Source organism: Pteronotus mesoamericanus, unplaced genomic scaffold (genome assembly GCF_021234165.1).
Source record: "Pteronotus mesoamericanus isolate MK-2021 breed Mesoamerican mustached bat unplaced genomic scaffold, CSHL_Meso_final scaffold_408, whole genome shotgun sequence".
Lineage (NCBI taxonomy): Eukaryota > Metazoa > Chordata > Mammalia > Chiroptera > Mormoopidae > Pteronotus > Pteronotus mesoamericanus.
The window spans coordinates 4,746,594-4,769,061 of record NW_026555315.1 but is presented as its reverse complement, the minus strand read 5'-3'; the positions used below and the strand labels follow the sequence as shown (position 1 = coordinate 4,769,061).

General features: G+C 60.0%; 2 protein-coding genes across 5 annotated transcripts in view; both read left to right on the top strand.

Annotated features, from left to right (window-relative positions):
- Nucleotides 1–4,025, top strand: part of RAB37 (RAB37, member RAS oncogene family) — a 52,298-nt gene extending 48,273 nt beyond the window's left edge. For 2 of the 4 annotated variants that reach the window (XM_054593172.1, XM_054593173.1), the window contains 6 exons: nucleotides 27–93; nucleotides 190–242; nucleotides 1,402–1,467; nucleotides 2,067–2,123; nucleotides 2,199–2,275; nucleotides 2,472–2,685. In XM_054593172.1, coding sequence (XP_054449147.1) covers nucleotides 27–93; nucleotides 190–242; nucleotides 1,402–1,467; nucleotides 2,067–2,123; nucleotides 2,199–2,275; nucleotides 2,472–2,577 — 426 coding nt within the window. In that variant the 3' untranslated portion in view covers nucleotides 2,578–2,685. Of the gene's footprint in view, nucleotides 1–26; nucleotides 94–189; nucleotides 243–1,401; nucleotides 1,468–2,066; nucleotides 2,124–2,198; nucleotides 2,276–2,471 lie in introns of all 4 variants that reach the window. The other 2 variants (XM_054593169.1, XM_054593171.1) reach the window with 1 other exon arrangement.
- Nucleotides 4,026–5,116: 1,091 nt separating this feature from the next.
- NHERF1 (NHERF family PDZ scaffold protein 1) lies at nucleotides 5,117–21,751 on the top strand. The gene is made up of 6 exons (XM_054593066.1): nucleotides 5,117–5,785; nucleotides 16,151–16,312; nucleotides 17,183–17,336; nucleotides 19,446–19,486; nucleotides 20,580–20,669; nucleotides 20,902–21,751. Exons 1-6 carry the CDS (start codon nucleotides 5,324–5,326, stop codon nucleotides 21,094–21,096), a joined length of 1,104 nt encoding a protein of 367 aa, XP_054449041.1. The 5' UTR covers nucleotides 5,117–5,323; the 3' UTR covers nucleotides 21,097–21,751.
- The last annotated feature ends 717 nt before the right edge of the window (nucleotides 21,752–22,468 follow it).

Genomic DNA, 22,468 nt, shown 5'->3' with positions numbered 1-22,468 from the left:
CCTGACCACCTGTCTCTCCTTCCCAGATCTGGGACACTGCAGGGCAGGAGCGGTTCCGCAGCGTCACCCACGCTTACTACCGAGATGCCCAAGGTCAGTCCCCCGTGCACGCCACCTCTTTCTCGAGCCCACCTGGGACATCCGCCCTTCTGCCCCAAGTCCCCTACGTGATCTCTCTCTCCCCTCCAGCCTTGCTCCTGCTGTATGACATCACCAACAAGTCTTCCTTCGACAACATCCGGGTAAGTCCCCCATCCACCGCCCATAGCAGCCCAGGCAGGGCCTGTGAAGTTCAGCTGCTTCCTGCTTTGTGGGAAGGGGGTGGGGCATGGAACACTGCTGACTTGGAAACATACCTGAGCTGTGACTCAGAGGGATAAACTGCCACTGGGTAATTTGATGGGCACATGAGCACCAAGGCCATGCAGGCTGTTGTGTGCCTCTGCCACCTGCTTGGCCCTGACGGTGATTCATGAGCGCGTTTAATGACAAAAGTTCAGAAAGTACCCAGCTCCGCCCTGGTCAGTTACCCAGAGACCAAGGGGAGAGCCCAAGCAGATAAGCCCATCCACACATCCAGCCCCAGCAGCCAGAAAGTGACTCAGGCAAGCGGTGGCTCTGTCCACACAACCAAACTATTGAAGAAAAAAATAATGATTCAACAAATACAAATACTGACTCCGTGCATAGCACCGAAAAGGTTTCACATGCTCCCTGACCTCAGGGGGCTGACAAGCCAATGGGGGGAAGAAGACATAAAGATATAAAGCAGCTTATCAAGAGGGTGGAAATCCATGGCCCTCCTACTGCGACCTCCAACTCCGTGCGCATGGCAGACATTACTAATCAATCACAATCCCCCGCCCCCAGTTTTTTTTAAGATTCCATTTATTTATTTTTACAGCGAGAGGAAGGGAGGGAGAAAAAGGGGGAGAGAAACAGTGATGCACGAAAGTAACAGCGATCGGTTGCCTCTCTCATGTCCCCAGCTGGGGACCTGGTCTGCGACCCAGGCATGTGCCCTGACCGGGACCACCATTCAGCCCACTGAACCACACCAGCCAGGGCTCAGTCACAGTACTTTTGGTCCCTGAGCCCTGATGTGACCTTAGAATCCTCAACAGGAAATCGCTGGTGACTACCAACAGATTTGTGAGACAAAGCCCCTGCCCTCTCTATAGAACTCGGAGTTGCGAGTTGTGGAGTTGCAGGGATGGGGTTTGGGGCCACCCAGGACTAGAGAGGCCAGAGCAAGGATGCAGATGACAGTGCACAGGGCATCGTGCCGGGGGGGGCAGCGAGTAGCCCAGGATAACCAAGGAGGGCAGAAGGAAGGGCAAAAGGGAGGGGGAGAACGGCTGGTGCTCAGCCTAAGTCTGGCTCTGCCCGCCCCTCCGACAGGCCTGGCTCACTGAGATTCATGAGTATGCCCAGAGGGATGTGGTGATCATGCTGCTAGGCAACAAGGTGAGTGGCTCCATGGCAGGGCCAGCCCACCCCGCACCTCCTCTCCTCTCCGTGCCACAGCACGACCTTGACCCAGCCTCATCGCTGCCCCAGAGTGTTAGCTGGACATCCTACCAGCAAAGGACTCTTTCCAGCCTCCAGTTCAGGGGTCACCCCTACGTGGTGGTGGCCTCAGCCCATCTCATCTGCCCTCGGGAAGTTTTGGAAATGGCCCTCCACAGGGAAAGCTCAAGCTGCTCCTTGTGAGATCTAAGGTTGCCCAGCTTCACGGCCCCCGTTAGGTTGTTAGTGACTAGGGTCACAGATGTGGAGCTAAGACCAGAAAGGGTTAGCCCCAACTACTGTCACCCCTCTGAGGCTGGGTCACCATACCCTTCCCAAGTGGGAGTGAGGTCCTAGGGTGGGGAGCTGAGGAACTCTGCAGGAACCAGGTGGAAACCCTGGTCCCACGCCAATCATACCACTCGCAGTCCCACAGGCCACCAGCAGAGGGCGGGCAGGGACTGCTTTTGGGGCAAAAGATGGGCCGGCAGGGGCAGGAGAGGGGCCTGCTAGGGCCAAGGCTTCCTTCCCCAGAGTGACCCACCTGGGCTTGACAGGCGGATGTGAGCAGTGGAAGGGTGATACGTTCGGAGGACGGAGAGATGCTGGCCAGGGTAAGTGGCTGTCTGTGGGCAGGGGGGCAGGTGGGGGCCGCCAGAGGCTGACCCTGAGGACACTCTCCCTGGCAGGAGTATGGAGTTCCCTTCATGGAGACCAGCGCCAAGACGGGCATGAATGTGGAGTTAGCCTTCCTGGCCATCGCCAAGTGAGAGCTGAGCAGGGAAGGGGACCGTGCAGGGCAGGGTGGCACCCTCAGGGAATCCGGTAGGGCCTGGCCTCTGGCCCAGCCCCTGAGCTCAACTGTATTCTGTACTCTGAGGCCCATTTGCCCCAGGCCCTGGGAGAGGGGAGGATGCCCTGCGCCTCCTCCCTTCCCAGCCCGTTGCTTCCTCCTCTTCAAGGGAACTGAAATACAGAGCCCGGCAGCAGGCGGGCGAACCCAGCTTCCAGATCCGAGACTACGTGGAGTCCCAGAAGAAGCGGCCCAGCTGTTGCTCCTTCTCATGAATCCCCAGGGGCTGAGAGGAGGCTCCAAAGGCCCACGTGGATACAGCCTTCTCCCCCAGACTGGCCTGATTCTGAGACACCGAGCCATTGGGGAAAGAGTGGGGGGACCCCGTGAACAGCCCCTTCCCAATTGGGGGCTATACCCCGCCCCTGCTCCAGTTCCTGTAGCTTCTCTGCATCCCCTGGGAGGGTAAAATATTTATATTTCATTTTAGTGATACACAATATAACACAGGAAAAAGCAGCACCCGAAAACCACGGTAGGGACCTGGTGGCCCTTTGCCTTCTACTGTACCCTAGGACTCAGGGGTGGGCCTTCCTCATACCGGTGCTGAGGGCAGTACTGCTCCAGCTCCTGACCAGGAAACAAGCACTGCTGGGGCCCGAGGGCAGGCAGCGCCTGCTCCCCCTCTCACTCCAGCTGGAGAAATGCTAAGCAGGCCCTGCCTTCATTTCCTCCAGCTCCACAGGGAACGATCTTTCCCCAGATAAAGGGCCCCATGCTGGGGTCTAGACCAAAGCTTGTCTGTTATCAGGGAAGATCAGAAGCTTGGAGGATGGGGAGGGGCAGAGAGGAATGGCAGAGGATGGGTCTGTTGGACTGCGTCTGGCCTTACCAGCCCTGCTCCAGGGGGTGCACCCCTTTCCCTCCAGCCCACAAGCACAATGGGGCACCCCGAAACTTTTGGTTCCTGTTTTCTCAACCTCCCTGAGTCCCTGGTGTTATCTTCCTTCCCACCGTTGCCCCTGGACACCTAGGGTCAGAGCAAGGGAAAGGTCATTCTCCTGCCCCATCCCTGCGGCAGATACGCAGTCCACAGGCTGCTTCTTTAAGCGGCTGTTGTGCTTCTTTCTCCCAGGGAAAGAGTGAGATAAAGAGAAACCCCCAACTCCTGGGGCAGGTGGGGAGCAAACCTGAGCAAACCTCACCCCACATGTATCCCCCGACACCCAAGTGCTGCCTCTCCCACACCCCTTCTTAGACTCCAGGGCCAAAACTGCTTTAACCTCCTATTGAGACATGTTAGGGAATGAGAGGTCATCCATTTCTGGGTAACCAGAACGTGTGCAAAACACATGGGTTAAGACTAGGGTGGGGAAAGGGCCAGCAAAGGAGTTTTATGGGGGGCCAAGGTCACATGTCCCCCAGAGCCTTGACCCCAGCAACTGGAAGAGGCCAGGAGACATGCATGGAAGGACCCACAGGCACCTTCATTCCAGCTCTCCAGGACCAGGGCAAGGGGAGACGAGTGAGAAGGAGGTATGCGCTGCACGTTTCTGAGGCTACTGCTTTTGCTTTCAAGGCAGAAATCTTGCTGGCTGAGCAGTGTCAGCAGCTCCAACTTGGGCCCCGATAAGGAAGCTCTCCGAGGCCTCTCCCAGGCGGAGCAGGGAGGAGCCTGACCTTGCCCAAGGCAGGTCACTGGGGATCCAGGCGCACAGGCTGCCCTGGGCCTCTAGCATTTGTGTTTTTCAGAATTAAATTGCGGTATTTTGGAAAGCACATCCTGTCCACTGCTTCTTTGAGATGGTCGTGGGGAAGGGGGATCGTGTTGAAAGAGGCACTAGTGCTTGTTTGAGGGACTGTCATTACCTGCCAAAATCATTTTATCCTCATCCTTCAATGTCCCCAACAAGTCCCCGCACCCTTAACTGACTGTCTCTCATCTATAAGGAGCTGAAAGAAGGCTTATATTACTGTCCTACTCATTTTTTTTTTGCTTTCCCTATTGAGGAAAGCCAGGCTCCTTTCCCTGTAGACTGTACCCAGAGATTGGTTACCTGGCTCTGTTCTGCCTGTCCCCAACTCCCTGGTCAAATGCTGATGCCAATGCCCATGCCATTGCCCCAGGTGGCCTGTCTCCAGTGGGCAGCCTCGTGAAGTCTCTGCCGAGTCCTCAGATTGTCCCAGTGAGGATTAGAGCACGCACCCCTATAAGAAGGTCCTGGGACAACACAGAGTGATTCCACAAGAATAAGACTTTGGTATTCAAACAACTCTGTTGAGTCCAAGGTGGACCTCAGTCTTTTTTCTTAAGACCCCTGGAACTTCGCAGCCCAGAAGCGGCGATCGGTTTCCCCGGTAACAGTAGCTCCCCCCCCTCCCCTTCCCCCCGGCATTGAAGATGCACAGAAGGTTTGGGCCAAAAGGCTGTTAAAACTTTAGGGTCCTCCACCCACGGATGGGCTCGCCTCAAGCCCCGCCGCAGGTGGGGAAATCAGAACCCAGCCTGATTCTGCCCAGGCGGGCCCTTCTGCCCAGTGCTGGGAACTCGCCCCGCCCCTCGTCTAAACTCTGGCCACTTAGTAACAAACACTTCCACTTCCTGAGCCCTCTTTCTTCTCCCGCCGCGAGGCGCGGCGCCCGCGGCAGGGCCCCGCCCCTGCGCGTCCTCATTGGCCGGGGTCGTTCACCCGTGCAGAGCGCCCCCAGCCTCTGTTCTCTGACTGGTCCTTGTTGGTTCACACCCTCGGCGCGGCCCCGCCCCCTGGAAAGAGGGGTCGGGGCGGGTTCTGGAAAGCTCAGACGCCGCGCGGGGCGGGGATTGGTCGGTGCGCCAGTACTTGAGCTCCCCGCAGTTCTCGGCTTCCCCTCGCGGACCACCTGCTCTGTCGGCGGGCACGCAAGTTTCTTGCGGCACTCCTTACAGCTTCCCGCTCTGCAGGGCTGACAGAGGACTGGATAGTCCCGTCTCTGGCCCCGGATAGCACTTCGCGTCGCGCCGCTGAGCCGTCGCAGAGCGAGATGAGCGCGGACGCGGCGGCCGGGGCGCCCCTGCCCCGGCTCTGCTGCCTGGAGAAGGGTCCGAACGGCTACGGCTTCCACCTGCACGGGGAGAAGGGCAAGGTGGGCCAGTTCATCCGGCTGGTGGAGCCCGGCTCGCCTGCTGAGAGGGCGGGGCTGCTGGCGGGAGACCGGTTGGTGGAGGTAAACGGCGAAAACGTGGAGAAGGAGACCCACCAGCAGGTGGTGAGCCGCATCCGCGCCTCGCTCAATGCCGTACGTCTGCTGGTGGTCGACCCCGAGACGGACGAGCGGCTCCAGAAGCTGGGCGTCCAGATCCGGGAGGAGCTGATCCGCGCCCAGGAAGGACCCGGACAGGCCGAACCGCCGGCCACCGCCGAGGCGCAAGGGTCTGGCAGCGAAAATGAGGCTCAGGCAGCCGTGGCGGAACCCCGTGAGTCCGAAAAGAGCCATTCCGAGCGCGTAAGTGGGGGCCCTGGCCGGGCGGCGAGTTTGGAACCGGGGTGAGAGGGGTGTCGGGGAAAGACCCAGGGGGCCCGCACGCCAAGCCCCGCGCCCGCCTTGTCTTTCTGAAACTCGATCGTCGAGGGGTAAAACTGCTTCCGCCCGCCTACAGGGCGCATTGGCAGTTGCAGGCTTGGGGCTGCTTCCCACGACCTTAACCCCCTCTCCACACTGGGCTGGCACTCTGAGCTCTTTTGCCACCTGCACCTCTTGTTCCTTGGCCTGTGGAAGTGGGAGTGAGGAATGGCAGCCCAAAGGTCAGTCCCATTTCCTCGGCTCTGTTGGTGGCGTGTCTGCGCCGGTGTTTGGGAAACCTCTAATCCAGCCCATCCCCGGGCCAGCTTTCCGGCCACCCCACTCCCAGCCTCCCCAGAGGCGCCGGCTTCCTCCGCGGCCCCTGTGGGTGGTAACTGAAGTTGGGGTGAAGCGAGTGCGGCACCGACTTCAAAGAGCTAAAGGAATAACAACCCCCCGTTCTGTGCAGCGCTGGGAGGGGAGGGACCGGTCCCCACGTCTCCTCCAGCCCTCTGGTGTGTGTATCATTAACTTCAGCCGGCTGGACTTCATTCCCTTCCTAAAGTCCGGTGTGACTTTTAAGAAAAAGAGAGGAAGCTCCACAATCTCATGGCGATGTGGGGGCGGGGGGCGGGAAGGTGTTGCAGAGGTCTCGCAGGGGCGGCGGCAGCGGCTCTGCCTCCCAGGAGGATTTATGATTCTCAGGAATGTGAGGAGTAAGCGCTAGCTTGTATCTGGGCGCGGGCGGGCGGGCGGGCGGGAGGATCTTGGAGGAGGAGAAAGATGGCTGGGGGGAGGGAGTGGTCGAGTGGCCCTCTGCCGTAGGGGCTCGGGGAGCCCGCTTCCGGCAGGTCGTCTTGCCCGGGCATCAACTGCCTCACTCCAGCCCCAGAACAGCAAGAAGGCTGATTGCTTTTTACCCGTGTTTAGTGTTTCCCAAAACGATCCCAGTGACCCAAGCCAGTGAAGAGGGAGGCCTCAGGGTGCAGGCTGTGGGGAGCAGAGCCTGGGCCTCCCCAGGGCCCATATGGCTTGCACCAGCTCTCCACCTGGTGGCAGCATGTGGCACAGGTGTCTGTGGTGTCAGCAGGGGCTTCCCCTGGACAGAGAAAGGGCACAGTTCAGCCTAAAGGTAGAAGGTGGAGCCAGAGAGGAGCAACTGATTCAGTGGAAGAAAAGGAAGTGAGGTCACTGAGGAGCCCTGTCCAGCCGGACTTGGGTGCCAGGAATGCCAGGGCCGCCAGGCTCCCACTTTCTGCCGCTGCCAGGCTGGCATCGCAAGGGTGGGACAGAAGCCAGAGCACCCCTGCCAGGGATGAGACACCAGGGAGTAGGAACCCATGACCTCTGGTCCCAGGCAGGAATTCACTTTGAACTTTGTGCTGAGTGCATTGGTTTGCCATTCCTTTATTTTGGACTTTGGCTCTAGCACAAATAACCCGCCAGGCCCCTACCCCTCACCACCCTCACACACACACAAAGTTGCAGCACGTTAAGCTCCTCCCAGTACCCTTTTGGTTTTGCTGCTGGGTGTGGGAGGGCCTGGGGGGAGGTGGAGGACCTAGCACATGCCTCTCCCCCTCCCCCACACCATCTGAAACACAGCAGCAGCGCTTGGCTTCCTGCTGCCTGGTGAGCACAGAATCAGAGTCCCCCAGGTGGTGGCGTGGCACCTGCATTTGTGTGGGGGGCCAGGAGGAAGGAAAAGAACTCCCTCATCCAGCCCCCCCAGTCCTGGGAACACCGTCCCCAGGCCTCTTGGAGTTTCAGGTCAATAAGCAAAATCGCAGAACTTCTCTGAGCCTTGATCTTCCTGTGTGTAAAAGGGGAGGCCTTAGGTCACAGCGACACCCGTCCTCCAGAGCTTTACAAATAATGGGAAGTACTGGCACCCCTATGCGATGCTGAACTGAGGTCCTTTATGCCCAGGCATTTGAATGCGAGCTCTGTGTGGCCACCGCCCCAGCCTGTGCGCAGCCTGTCAGCACTGGGAGACCCATCCAGCAGGAAATTCTGTGATGTCTGGTACGGTGGGCTTGAAGGGGACCCACTCTGTGACTGCAAACAAACGTTAATGTATATCGTAAATGTTGTCCTAAAAGGCCTCTCAGTGGGGCTGGTAAGGTACCTTCATTAGTCCTCATAAATGAAAAAGGTGTTACTCAGAAAAATGCCATGTTGAAAGTGGGTGGCAGGTGACATCTCACTGGTAAGACCAGCCTGGGTCAGGAGTGACACAGGGCAGGGGGTGGGGGGTGCCTGTCGTTCTGGTGTAGGAGGAGGTGCAGGCAGACTTCCAGCTCTGCCCACCTTTGCTGATGGCTCTCCCCACCTCCACCCGTGGGGAGAAGGGCAGCGGCACCCCGGCTCACAACCTGGCAATCATGGGGGACCTAAACCCTTGAGCCTGGCGGCCGGCATGCTGGCGGCTGGGCAGGCCTAAGCCAGCTCAGCTGTGCTCACCAGGCCGCCTCCGTCCTCCCTAAGCCTCCGCTTCCTCTTGTGTAAGTCGGGGGGTGACGGCGCTGCCTTGCAGGGCTGCTGGGATTACTTGAGGGTGTCTGCTAAGCTCAGTGCCTGGCACCAAGTGCTCAGAAAAATGTTGGTTGTTGGTATTTGAATTAATAAATATTTCAGTGATTGTTGCCACATCCATGGGGCAACTGGCCCTGGATCTGCCTCCCCCGCCAGGCAAGTGCAGCTGCGGCCACACCTGGCCGTCAGTATGTGCTCTGTCAGGGGCTGCTCTTGCTGAAGAATCACATCGCCCACGGCCCTTCACCATCTGGCAGCCGTCTCTTCCCACCTCCTCTCTTGTGTCCACCCCACTGCGCCAGGGGTCCCAGCTCCCCACTCGCGTACCACGCCGACTCGGCCTTTACAACCTCACACCGGCCCCCCTCAGCCCCGTCTTCCGCTGGGCCCACTCCCTAAGGCCACGCACCTCCTCCCACTCCCTGAGCATAAGTCATTTATTGCTCTGAACTCACAGGGTTTGAGTCCTCTGTTTTTGACCTCCATCCCTGCATGGCAAGTCCCCAGGGCAACACGTGTGGCTTATTTGTGTTCGTATCTCCAGTGCTGTGCCTGGTGCCCAGCAGGGAGGGGCCCAGTCAGTATTTTTGAATTAGTGAATGAATGCCTAATAGCCACCAGGGACCTTTGTCCTAAAGCCATCTCTGTCCAGCACAGCAGGGCCTATTTATGCTTCAAACACACCCAGAGGTCAAGGTCAGAGTTCCTGAAAGAACCTAACCCCTTCCTTTTTCTTGACTACTAGCAACTTCCATTTTAAAAAATGAGACAGACAATCGCCTGGGTTTGGCGGTCAGCGCTGCCGCCCGCTGGCTCCGGGCTGCTTGTCGTCCGTTGCTCCGCGCAGGCCTCAGCCTCTGCCTCTCTGAAATGGGACGCCAGCACCTGTCTGCGGGGTCACTGTGGGGAGACCATGTCGGGGTGTGGGTGTACGTGCCCAGTTTGGGGTGGTTTCCTGCCAGACCTGACCGTGACCCCAGAGGCAAAGGTGGCGCAGGCGCCCCAGGAAACGGGTGGGCGGGTTGGTGGGCACAATTCGCTGGCAGCCTACCAGCCTCTTCCCCGTTTCAGGAAGGACCGGACAGGGTTTGAAGTGCCGGGTGTTTGGATTTGAAATCGACAGTGTGTGTTCTTGCATTTCTCCTCTTAAGCCACATGTTTGGGGTCCCTTTCCCTCCAGGAGAGCTCCTGGTTCTTACCGTCAGGGGCGTGTCTTGGCGCCCAGCTTGCTCTGACTCCAGCGGCTGCCCGCATAGCTATTTGGCCGCCCATTTGGGTTGTGCTTGCGGACCTGCCTCTCCAGCTGGGTGTCTCTGCCCATCTAAGTGGCATAAATTCAGGCCGCTTGAACCATTTCGCTGCAAGGATCCAGGTAGCTGAGCCCTTTAGGCCAGGACTCCCAGGTACGCCTGTCTCCAGCAGTAGCAGCAACTTTCATGCACGTGAAAACCGCCTCAGCCGTGAACAGGCAGACTCTGCTCCCATCCCTTCTCCTGGGTTGGGCTGGGCAGGGAGTCTGATGACTAAGTCTCTACCTTCACCCCAGACTCTAAGAATCCACCCTTGCTATCTCCCAGCTACCCTAAAGCCCAAAGGGCTTCGAGGTTGGCCTTGACCATTGGCCTTGGGCTTCCTTTCTCCATTCCTTAGGATAAGACAGCTCACCATTTCCCCAGACCCCTAGGCACTGTTTAGGTTCCGCCCTAGAAAAGGGCAAGTGATACAGCTGCGTGAGGGCCAGGGTCAAAGTGCTGCTCTCCGCTGTGTGATTGAGCTCCGCTCTCTCCCTGCGCCCTGTTAGGAGGTCATGGGTGAGACTTAGAAGGGTGTTCGGGATTGACAGCCAAATGGTTGAGTGTGCGACCTCCAAGACCTAAGCAGGCCGTTGCCTCCGCCCCGGCTACGGCTACGTGTGGCTTTTAGTACTTGAAATGGGTGAGTCCAAACTGAGAGATGCCGTAAGCACCAGATTTTGAAGACCTAGTACAAAGAAAAAGGTGAATAAGGAATAATCTTTTAAATGTTGAAATGATAATAATTTGGGGGCATTGTGTTAAATATGTTATAATTAGTTTCTTTTTATTTTTTAATGTGGCTCCTGGAAAATTTTTAATTATCTATGTTAAAAAACAATTCAGCCAAGTAAATTTGAAGATCAGATCGGCTTATTAAGGAATTCACAGGGCGGTGAACACACGATACAGTATACAGATGATGTATTATAGAACCGTACACGTGATAGAATTTTATTAACCAATGTCACTCCAATAAATTTAACTTTTAAAAAAAGTGGTTCATGCGTTGGGCAGCATCCCATCTGGCAACTAGAAGGGAGCTCTGAGGGGCTGTAGGAAATGGAAGTTTGCTCTAGGAAGAAGGGCAGGGCAAGGGGACCACTGACAAAAGAAAAGATTAGTTTGGAGCCTGACATCTTTTCTGTGGGAAGGGTTTTTATCATGCATATTGTGTGCTGGCCTAGAAAATTCCAGACTGATTGATTAAGATTATATGTCTTGGAGAGGTTGAAACTGCAATTAGATTAGGTATTAAGTCTAGGTGTAGTATCGTGGGTTATTAGCATGAGTAACACCATATTGGGCCTGTGGGTTTTTTTCCTTGAACACCTACATGACTGGCATTATATTTCTATTGGCAGGCACTGGTCTAGATCTGAGTTCAGAGCTTGACTCCTCTATCAGCTATGTGTACTTGAGCAATTTACATGCTCTCTTTGAATGTGAGTTTCTTCATCTGGGAAATGAGGGCAATAATACCTTCCTTGCAAGGTTATAATTAGTCTTTAATGTGAAAATACACATCAAGCCAAAGTGCAGTGTTTGGCACATAGTAAGTGCTCGGTAAACAGCAGCTGCTATTTGTTATTTCAATAGAGCCCCAATTTCACAAGCTCCCTAAAGGTTCTTATAAAGGTGCCTCTTGGGACAGCCCACAGGCGTTGAATCCAGCGACCTCTGGGAGGAGGGCGAGGAGGAGGGCTGACGGGAGAGTTCCTGCTGGGCAGGCGGGCATGGAGTGGCTGGCCTGGGAGGTGTCCAGCCAGGCAGCAGCCCAGGTACCAGCCTGCTCCATCCCAGCCTTGCCCAGCACTGGGGAGGCCTGAGCCAAACTCTCCGTCAGATGGTTCTCTGGGGAGCACCGGGAGAACAGAGAGCCGGAAGGGGAGCTTGGGGCTGCTTGGGGCTACTTGAGAAGTAGCCCCTCTGTGGCTTATGTCCCCCGCCCCCGGACCCACCCTGCAGAAAAGTGCCTTTCCACTGAGAAACAGGAAGTTCAAGATCAAGGGCTAGGAGCAGCCCCCTTTTTGCAAATGGAGGTGTCCGACATTCCTCAGTCAGCAAAAGACCATGCGGAGGTCCCGTAAGGTGAAATGGAGCCGTGTCAGGGCCCGAGGGCGTGGGTCAGTGGCAGCCAAGCCCTCTGGCCCTCCCCTTGGGCTGGGAGAGGATCCCTTCAGCCTAGGGCTGTGGGCACTGGCCTGTGGTCTGAGCTCCTGGTCACTTCCCAGCCTGCCCTAAGGACAATGCCCCCATGCTCCCCGGTCACACGTCCTGCAGGCAGGGCCAGCTCTCTCCATCCTGGCTTCCTTGAAGAGCTGGCACCAGGCCCGAGCCTGTCTCCAGAGTCCCGTGGAACGGACTCAGCTGCCTCCCAGAGCAGCCACGGCTCCTCACTCCCAGCGTACCCTGTACCCCGCCCCCACCGGGACAGCCAGGGCCCCTTCCTCCCGTCGCCCCTACCTCCTCCCCGCCCACCCTGGGGTTGGGGCTACTTTCCCTGTTTGAGGCAGCAGGGCACTCTTCTTAGGTGCATAAACCAGAGCCCTGAGCTGGGGCTGGGCTGGGGGAAGGGCAGCCTTGGGAGGTAAGTGTCACCTCTATTGTTCCCCTAGCCACCCTGGTCAGCCCCCTGCGCCTCCAGCCCCGCCCCCTTACGGGAAGCAGCCTTGCTGTTTTCTATAGGGCTTTTCACCGTGGCACCGGCCAGGGAGTGGCCAGGCCCCATGGGGTGTCACCCCCCCCCCAACAGCCATCCTCTGGGAGGCGGAACAGGGAGCGGCCCTGGGCCTACTCCCCAGAGACAGTCACTGGGATTAGGGTATCGACTTTCCCCAGCTTTGCAGGTGGCTGTTGGTGGTGCCTATTGAATTCCGTGCCCCCCGTCCGCTCCCTGGGCTGCGTGGGTGGAGGTGACTGGGCGGCCACTTGGGGTGGGGCTGGGCTCCCGGGGGGAGAGGAGTGGAGAGGGGAGGGCAGCTATAGCAGGCCTGGGACAGGTTCTGGAACAGCCTGAGACCCGGAGAGTGGGAGACGGCCCCCCAAGTCTGGAGGCAGCTCTGCTGTCGGAAAGTGGGCCTGATGTTTTCTGGGAGGGAGACCCGGGCTCCCACAGCCTGCTCGCACCGCCCTCCGGCCCCCCACTGCCTCTGCCCCTCGCCTGCAGGCCTCTGCCGGGCCCTCCCGAGCGGGCCCTGAGGGTACACCTGAGCAGCCATCCTCGCTGGGGGGCCTGCCTAAGGCTCTGACCACCCCGGGGCCATGTTCTCCTGGAAGTGGCCCCCCCACCCTGGCTCTGGACCCCTCAAGCACGGCCTGAGGCTCCTGCTGAACTCCCTGGGCCACACAGCAGGCCCGAGAAGGCCTGGACTTGCCACTTACCCCCTTCCTCCGGGCCCTGCCCCGGCCCTGGGGTGCACACCCAGGTGCAGTGGTGGCCATGCCCAGGCACAGTGCCTGACTGCTCCCCATCGTCTCTTCTCTGTACCCAGCCAGCCCCACAGGGCCTTCTACCCCCGCCCCCGCCCCAAGGCTGCCCCCTGGGACTCCTGTGAGCACCAGCCTCCACCCAGGATGGATGGGCGGACTCAGCAGCTGGCAGTGGCACCTCCTGGGGACAGCTGGGGAGGGGTGGGAGAATGCGAAGCCCCCACGCCTTCCAATGGGAAGGGGGGCGGGGCGGGACCCTCCAAGGACTTGGAAAGGCGGGTGTTAGATGGGGCTCTGCAGGTGTCTGAAAACTTCAGAAAACCACCTGGGGTTTCCGACCCTCCTGCCCAGCCACCCGCGGAGAGCAGTGGAGCGGGTCCCAGTGCAGGGGAAGGGAGCAGCAAGGCCCTGAGCCCCTCAGGCTGCGCCCCTCATTTCTTCCATCCTCGTGACTTGGTGCTGGTAGAGGGGGATGAGGCTCAAAGCAGGCCTTCCGGCTTTAATGGCAGGTCACCAGGCAGGGGGTCCTGCGGCGAAGCTGAGGATCAGTGTGGGGACCCTGCGGCACAGAGATCCGAGCCCAGGCCTGGGCATCGTGGGGCAGCCTTGCCGGCCAGAGAGCACCCCAGCTACTCCCTGCCCCCAACTCAGGCCTGCTCCCTGCCCCTGTCAGCGCCTGTCCCCAGCTCAGGCTTAGCTCTGGCTGCAAGAGAGCTCTGAGCACCCGGAAGGAAGGTTGTGGTTTCATCATCTCCCAAGCCCCTCCCAGCAGAAACTGCAGGCACCTCAGGGAGAGGCTCCAGTGTTCAAGGCTCCCGCAGAGACCCCGTCCCAAGCACGCCTTCTCCAAGTCTGGACTTGGGTGTTCAGGGGCCCGCCTGCAGACGGCGGAAGGGACGGGAGCCCCCAGTCAGAGACAGGGCTGGAGTTCTGGTTCCTCCGCTGTGCAGCTCTGTGACACCAGGCAGTGGACATAACATCTCAGTCTCAGTTGCCCCGTCTTGCAAGCGGTTGCTATGGGAAGGCTCTTTGGAGTGAGGGGAGGCAGGCAGAGGCAGAGCCTTCGGAGCTGCCCCCTCCCTCCCCACTCTCTCGGGGCAACTGTGGAGCTCAGCCCTGCTGGGACAGAAAGCTGAGCCTGCCCTGGTGGTGGCAGCCGGTCAGACCTGTTCCTGCTCACCTGGCCTGGGGGAGGGCAGGCTGGCAGCTTTGCCGAGGGATTAGCTCGAGGGGAGAAGAGCCTCTCTTACACCCGGAACAAGATCCCAGAGGGAGGGCCGTGGCTGGCCGGCTTCGGCTGGGCCTGCTGGCAGGGGTGCTGCCGAACAGGAGGGGGATGAGGAGGGCTTGGGAGAAGGGGCGCCCTGGGGCACTCGCCGAGATGAGGGTACCCGAAGGCCCAAGTGTGAACCGTCCTTCCTGTCTTGGTCTCTCCACACCCCCATCAACATCCTGAAACAGAAAGATCTGCCGCTGCAATTAAAGGAAAGCCAAGTCACCGTCTCTGGCTACCCCCCCCCCCCCCACCAAGAGTGGAGGGGTGGGGACTGAGCCTGGCAACGGATGGCGCTGCCTCCTGGGGCTGGCAAGTTGGGACAGGTGGGCCACAAGCCCTCCTCGCCTTCCCCACCCATCCTTTTGCCTTCTCCCCTCCCCGCTGGGGGCTGGGGTTTCGGAGCAACCTGGCACCCCACCCCAACTTCTCACTTTCACTTGACTGTTCATTAGTATTCACAGCGGTGGGGAAGTCTGTGCATGCACAGGGATTTTACGGGTGTCGTGTGTTCCCTTATAAATTGCCTCACTGTGCACAGCGACCCTGGGAACAGGCGGCCCCTCAGACGGGTCTCAGTGAGGACCCTGGGGCTCTGAGGAGGACGTGACCGCCCCAGGTCACACACACAGCAGGGAAGCTGGAACCCCGGCCAGGGCCTTGGCTCCTGCCGTTGCTCGTTGCCTGGCGTCTAGGGGTAACCCAGAGCTCAGAGGCTGGCTGCCGTGGCCCTGCCCCAGGCCTGGACGTATGGGGAGGGGACCCCAAGCCAGCCCCGGTGCTCAGGCTTCCGTTTCCTGCCCACTCACTCGCACCTGGATTCCCTCCGCCACATACACGGGTCCTAGGACTGCAGCGTCTAAGCGCAGCTGCTTAAGTTGCACCGAGGGGGTGAGGCTGTTCCAGCTGAAGGTCTGAGTGCTCCTTGGGGACCGGCGGAATCTCTGAGGTTCTGTTGTTGCTTCTGCCCTCTCTGCGAGATTAGTCTTGGTTCTGACAGTGGAGTGTTCTTCTCGGGTCCAGGGCCCCTGGCTGTACCTCCCCTTGGTCTGTGGTCATTGGCCGCCCGGCTCCCCTTGGCTGGGCCGCTTGGCTTGGCGGGGGAGAGACGGAGCTGGGAGCCATGGGTGAGAAAGGCTTTACTGTAAACATGCTGACCAGCTTTCAGTAAACACCTGGCCCTGCCTCCCCGCTGCACAGAGGAGCCTGAGTGGGGAAGGGGCCCTGAAAAGCAGCACTGGGCTGCAGGGAGGCCAGTGTGGCTGTGGCTGCAGCCGGAGCCCAGACAGGCGACCCGTCAAAAGGGCACAGCCGGTTTCTATTGAGCACTCAGACACTCCGCTGAGACGGCGTCGACCGTCCTTGTACAAAGAGGCTAGGGTTCCCCATCCCACGTCTCAGGTGCCCAGCCAGGCTGGCAGGTGCATCGCCTGCCACTTCCGAGGAGGGCTGGACCGAGCCGTTGGGAGAAGGGACAACGTAGCCGGCAAAATAACACGATCAGCCTTAGAATGTCAAGAGAAGGGGACTCGAGCTAATCTGTTCCCACTTCTCATTTGCCAGAAGCAGAAACTGAGGCTTGGCCGGGAGCCTTGTTGCCCAGGGTCACCTAAGCAGGTGGCTGTAACACAGGGTCTCCACACAGGTCATCTGAGGCCCAGGCCAGCATTTCTGTGTAGACTCACGTCAGAGCATCCCTGATGGGAGCTGGCACCAGGCACAGGGGAGTGGGGCCCGGGACCCTGGAATGACGGGGACCCTGCTTCATCCCCACAGCGTGAGCTTCGACCTCGGCTCTGCGCCATGAAGAGGGGTCCCAATGGCTACGGCTTCAACCTACACAGCGACAAGTCCAAGCCAGGCCAGTTCATCCGGTCCGTGGACCCAGACTCGCCGGCAGAGGCCTCGGGGCTCCAGGCCCAGGACCGTATTGTGGAGGTAAGGCTTCTCGTCTGCTTCCCAGATTCCTCCTTCCTGAGTGCATCTCCGCAGAGAGAGCCGGCTCCGGGGGCAGCCATCACAGCACACCCTCGCCCCTGGGTTAGCCCCCAGTGTTTTGATGCCGGATGCCAGAGGGAGGGATGGTGGGCGGGCGGGAGGGAGAGGGGGGGAGGGAGGAAAGCAGGCAGGCAGGCAGGTTGGCTGGCGAGTGGGCAGAGGGAGGGACTTCTTTCCCACCCCCACGTCCCCTGGGTTCTTCTTCACGGAGCAGACACACTTGGCAGCCCATGATTGGCCCACCCATCCAGGTAGATATCTGGGGCCACCCCTCGAGTTTCCTGCCACCTGCATCGTCAATGCCAAGCACAGGGATGGAGTGGGAGGATGAAATCCGTCTCCCAAGTGATCACGGCTGTTAGGCAGAGTGGAAACGTGACCAAACGCCTTGGGCAGGTCCCAGAATCTCAGCCTTAGAACCTTAGAGCTAACGGATCAGCTCTCCCAAGACTTCTCACTTTACATGGGAGCCAACCAAGGCCCAGAGAGGGAAGTCAGACGGCAAGTACACAGAGAAGCTGGGGTCCCGCCCAGGCCTCCAGACCCTTCCCGTCCCGTCTGTCCCAGCTGTGTTTGTTTAGTCTCGTCTGGATATTTTCTTTGGCTTTTCCCACGTGCCCTGCCTGCATCTGACTGTCAAGTGGGAGGACCACTTGGCCTCGTTGAGGACTCTACAGGCAAGGGGGGGCTCAGCGTCCCCAGATCGCCCGCTGGCCGAGGACGAAGCCGGCCGCTTGCACCTCCTCCTTGCCCTACCCGTCCCCCGCCCAGAACTGAGAGCTGTGCTGGTAACCGTGCCCCCACCCGCAGGTGAACGGGGTCTGCATGGAAGGCAAGCAGCACGGGGATGTGGTAGCTGCCATCAAGGCTGGTGGGGACGAGACCAAGCTGCTGGTGGTGGACAAGGAGACCGACGAGTTTTTCAAGAAATGCAAAGTGATTCCATCTCACGAGCACCTGAATGGTGAGCCGAGCCGGTGGGGTGGCTGCAGACCCCCACGTCAGGGGTGCTGGCCAGGATTCTAGGCTCGACTGTGTCCCGGGTGAGGGGTGACGGTGTCCTGCTCCGCTGCTCCTCCCTCTCCCTCAGGGAGGCCAGGGGGTATGGGGTGGGGAGAGCAGGGCCCAGCTTGTGTCCGGAGAGGAAGCCGGGATCGGCCTGGGTTTTCTGGGGGTGACATGTGACAAGTGAGCTGGCATAAGGGATGGTGCGACGGGACAGAGCCGCTGATTTCCGGGCCAAAGGTGCAGCCCCAAAAGGAGGCGCCCCTCCACCCCCGGCACGTTTTCAGGGCGGCGCTGATGCAAGGAAAGGGTTAACTCTGGGGAGGCCTCCAGCCTGGCTTGGTCAGATCAGAGTCCAGTGGGGGCCCAGTGCCTCCCCTCCCTTCTCTCAGGTTGTCTTGGAAACCCAGCCTTGCTGGCTCTAAAGAGCGTGGGTCCCGCTCTGCCCCTGTCCTCCCCATCCCCCACCACCCCCCTGCCAAGCCTGGCACCTCCCCTTGCCCAACCCGCACTAAACGGGGGCAGGGCTGCTGCACCAGGGCAAGGAGGAGCTAAGCAGCGCTCTGCTCCCTGACCTGCACGTTCTTCCTGGGAAGGTGGCTGGGGGAGGGGGACACTGCTTCTGTCTTCGCAGTGGGCGGAGCCTCCTGAAGGTGTCAGGGTTCTATTTGTAAGGGGGCAGTGTCCACAGGGAAGTCCTGACACAGGCTTGGGTCCCTGGCCAGAGGGGCCTGGTGGGAAGGCCCTGTCCCCATCTAGCTCAGTCTAGGGTGCTGGGGGCTGCCGGAAGGGGGAGATGGGTTCACTGGGAGTCCCTGGCAGACTCCGCATGGGAGGTGGGAGGCCACCTTCACCTTGTCTCCCAAGTTCATGGAAACCAGATAACTCGGATAATCCCCTTCCTCTGAGGGGGACACTGAGGCCCAGAAAGCTCCAGCCTTGCTCTTGGGGACACGGCATGAGGAAGATACGGCTGAGACCTAGATTCCACTCAGCTCCTCAGATACCTCCCCTGCCTCCTCCCGCAGCCTTCCCCTCAGCGCCGGTCATTGGTCCTCCCTCTCTGTCCCGGGGGGAGGGGGGGGAAGGACCCTGCGAACTAGGGTAGTGGCAGCCTCTGGCCAGAGGACCTGCTCAGGGACAGGTCTCCCCAGTGTCCCTCCTGCTTTCTCTGGTATCGTGTCTTCTACCTGTTCCTCCCAGCAGATGTACGTGGGGGTGTCCCGTAGAGAGAGGCGCCCCCCAGCCCTGCACAGCCTCCGGGCTTCACACCAGCCACTGTGAGACCCCCTGGAGCTGGCGGGGAACGGCTGGCCTGGGGGCAGTGGGAGAGCAAGTGTCCGTGTCCTCGAAGTCCCCTGCCTGGCCACCCACCACGGGGCAGCTGAGGGTGTGGGAAGGCAGGAAGACAGGCGAGCCAGGCATGCCCGACTGCCCGGGCCTCTCTGGTCCAGGGCATGGGGACGGGTGGACGTGGATGTTAAGCTAAGAGGTCAGAGGAAACCCACCCAGGCTGACCGGCCCTTCCTTGCAGCCACGGGAGCCTCTGCCCTGAGCGAGCCCAGGGAGGGCGACCCCAGGCCAGTGTTCTCTCCCTCTGACCCCTCCTGTCTGCCCATGGCCACACTGGCCAGTAGGAGCTGGGGTCCTTCGGCAGCGAGCCGGGAACTGCAGCTCCGTCTAGGAGGATGCTGTTCTCCAGCAGGTGGCTTGTTACTCATTAGTGGTTCGTGAGATTAATTCGGTAGGCAGAGACCAGCATTCTTCTCTTTTAATGAAATTGGGTAGAAAATATCAAAGAGCACCGTGCTGAATGAGGGTAGGGTTTGGGGGATGTGGTAAGGGCAGGTGGTTTTGTGAAAGTCTGTAACACTTACGCACAGTTTGTGGATGCCGGGTCACCCAAGTGCCAGGTGTACTCACAGTGGGTTGCAGTCAGGAGACTTGTAAAGAGGGACCCGGGGGAGAAGACCTGGTCATGGGCCCCCACCTCGCACGTCCTCCCCACGCCCCGCCCCTCCTGCACTCCCCAGCTTTCGGACTCACCTCTGCTTTTTTCCTCCACTAGGGCCCTTGCCCGAGCCCTTGACCAATGGGGAGATCCAGAAGGTAAGGGCAGACCCCGGAACTGCATCTTTGGCTCCCAGACCAGGGGAAGGGGCGTGCGTGTGGCTGGGAGGACAGCCGTCTGGCTTGGGCTCACATTCAGCTTCCAAACTGCTCCCTCCCGAGCCCCCCACTCCGTGCCTGCAGGCGCGCCCCGGCCCCAGCCTGAGACCAAGGCTCTCCGGAGCGAGGGGCCTGGCGTGCCCCTCTGCGGCCGCCATCCTGGGGGACAGCGCCCGCCTCCAACTCCCCACCACACAGAAGAGGCCATTCTTCCCCCCAGGAACAGAGCTGCAGTGTCTGGCCGCGTGCTGCCCGGCCACTTCCAGTCTGGGTTGGAAGAACAAAGCCAAAGCCCCTCGGCCCCTCCTCCCTTCCAGGCAGAAGGGAAGGGAAGGCAGTGGAGGCTGGGGAAGGGACAGCGGGCCCGGTGCCAGCCGAGGCGGAGAGGAGCCCAGGCAGGGGCCGGGTGCTAAGCTGAAGCCCCAGCCAAGGCCTGTGCCCGGGGGCGAGGCTCTCTGCAGGGTCCGCTTAAAGCCTGCCCTGGGTCAGCGCTCCTGCGGGGGTCGGGGGGCAGCCCAGGGGCACCTGAACCTTCTGGCTCCATCTGTGGGTGTAGAACCCCATTCATCTCATTCCTTCAAAGCCCTTCTTGGCTGCCTTGGGGTCACAGTTTTCAAGATTCCTGGGGTCAAGTCCAAGTGACAGTCAGGTGGGCCACAGGAGATTCAGGAAGCAACACAGGGGTGTCCTGTGCCAAGGAGAGGCCTCCAGTGTCCCCATGCCTCTCCTCGGTCACTGGCCCAAGAGGCGAGTCAGTCCACCGGGCCTCAGGGAAGGCCGGGGAACGAGCGACTCAGCTAATCCTTCGATGGCCCCCCAGCCTGGAAGCAGGCTGCCCCCCGTCCTCGGAGGGATGTGAAGGCGTAAGCCCCCTGAGAGCCCCCACAGGCTCAGGCAGTTGGCTGTGGGGTAGGTGGCAAGGGCTCCAGTGGAAGTTCTCAGACGAGGCCCGTGTCTTCCCGGGAATCTCCCCGTCTTGCTCAGGACTTCCCCACCCATCCCCCAGCGACCCAACCTGTCCTCTCTCTGCCAGGAGAACAGCCGTGAATCCCTGGTCAAGGTGGCCTCAGAGAACCCCAGGCCAGCCCTGGCACAATCCGCCTCCAGTGACACCAGCGAGGAGGTAGGCTGGCCGGGTGGGCGAGGGGCAGCACTGGCCACGGGTACCCCACTCCCCAGCTGCGCTCGTGCCTGGCACGCCAGTCTGCCCTGGAGGCCACACGTTGGGCCACGTTTTCTGCTCTTGCGGCCTAGCTTCCCTGGGTGCTGCCCCAAGGGAACCACCTCACCAAGCCTGAGGCCCCGGGCGCCGCGCCCAGCCCTGACTCCCGCTCTCTGCCTTCTCTCCTCTACAGCTGAATTCCCAAGACAGCCCCAAGAAACAGGACTCCGTGGCACCCTCATCTACCTCCTCCTCCTCCTCCGACCCCATCCCAGACTTCAACATCTCCCTGGCTGTGGCCAAAGAGAGGGCCCACCAGAAGCGCGGCAACAAACGGGCCCCGAAGATGGACTGGAGCAAGAAAAACGAACTCTTCAGCAACCTCTGAGCGCAGCCCCCAGCCACCCGGGAAGCTGGAAGGGCCGGGCCCACACCCGACTTAACTCCCTCTCCCTCCTCCCACTTACCCCCAATGACAAACCAATCAGCACCAGCATTTCCCCTCCTGGCAAACCTGATTCTTCTAGACAACCATGTATTATTCCCTTACCTCCGAGAAAGTGAATGTGTTCCTCTCCTGCCCCAATCAGAGAGCAGACTCCATCCCCTCCTTTTCCTCACTGAGTGCTTCAGCCCACAGATGTCCCCTTGCCACACCTGGGACATCACTGGGACCTGCACCAAGCAAGGATCAAGGGACCAGAGGAGGGGCCGTGACCCCAAGTGATGCCTGGGTTTAGGGTTAATCTAGGACTGGGATTGCAGCAGCCACATCACCCCGGGAGCTGTGGGTTGGGCATCTTTTTGTTCATTTGATCTTAGGAGCGCTGTCTCGCAGAGTAGAGGGGGATTTTTGTCTCCTGATTAACATGACTTTCCAGGCTGTTGCACCCAGGACCTGGCAGCAGCCTCAGCCTTAAAATTTCGTTTCTACTCTCAGTGCAGAACCCTGGCAGGTGGGGCCAGTGTGGCCACCCTCTGCCCAGCCCTGAGCCATGCTCCGCCATTGTAAGGGGGTTCCACCAGAAATTCAGCTGGCTTCTCCAAACCACCTCGGCCTCCGCGTCTTCCTTGAGGGCTCCGTCTGCTCGGCCTTGAGAGGGGGTAGACCCGCGTCCCCAGTGGCCCCTGGCTGAGAGGGCAGGGTACAGCTGGAGGGAGAGGATGGTCCAAGGCTCCCTGGGGCCCCAAGCCTGAGAGCAGGCAGTGAGTGGCTTTAACCAGAGGGCCGTGGGCCTGTTCAGAGCTGTCCGGGGGGCCCCACCCACCCAGTGTCTGCTTCCCCCGGTGGTCCACCTGCCCAGGCGCACTGGGGCCTCTGCCAGGTGTTTGCCCAGGGACCCGGGCCCAGATGCACGTGCTGAGAGGGCTCTGAGCTGCCTTCTCATTTCAGGGGTTTTAGAAGCGTGAGACCTGCTGGAGCCTGGCTGGGAAGGTGAAGGCTTGGCTGTAATCTTTTCACCCTCCGTCAGTGGGGTGCAGGATTCCCAGGAGTGGCTTGAGCTGGCGCCGGATACTCTGTCTTATCTGGCTGTGGACCTGATTGGAGGCCAGTTGTCCAGGCCTAAGGGAAAACAACCCTGGCCATTCAGGCCCCAAGACGTGCCATGTGGCAGGTGGGGTGCAGGGGACTTGCCAAGGGTGAAGTGCCCTGTTCCTCCACAGGAGATCCAAGTCCTTTATACCTCTGGCACTGGCAGTCACATCCTGGAGGTCTGCCAGGGTGGCCTGAGAGCTGAGGCTGCTGGGCCAGGAGCTCC

What these genes read in the sequence shown, in the direction of transcription:
- NHERF1 (XM_054593066.1), top strand. Translation starts at nt 5,324, where the DNA reads ATGAGCGCGGACGCGGCGGCCGGGGCGCCCCTGCCCCGGCTCTGCTGC. An exon ending in ATCTCACGAGCACCTGAATG is followed by an intron (nt 17,337 to 19,445) that starts GTGAGCCGAGCC and finishes TTCCTCCACTAG; the next exon opens with GGCCCTTGCCCGAGCCCTTG. An exon ending in CCAGTGACACCAGCGAGGAG is followed by an intron (nt 20,670 to 20,901) that starts GTAGGCTGGCCG and finishes TCTCCTCTACAG; the next exon opens with CTGAATTCCCAAGACAGCCC.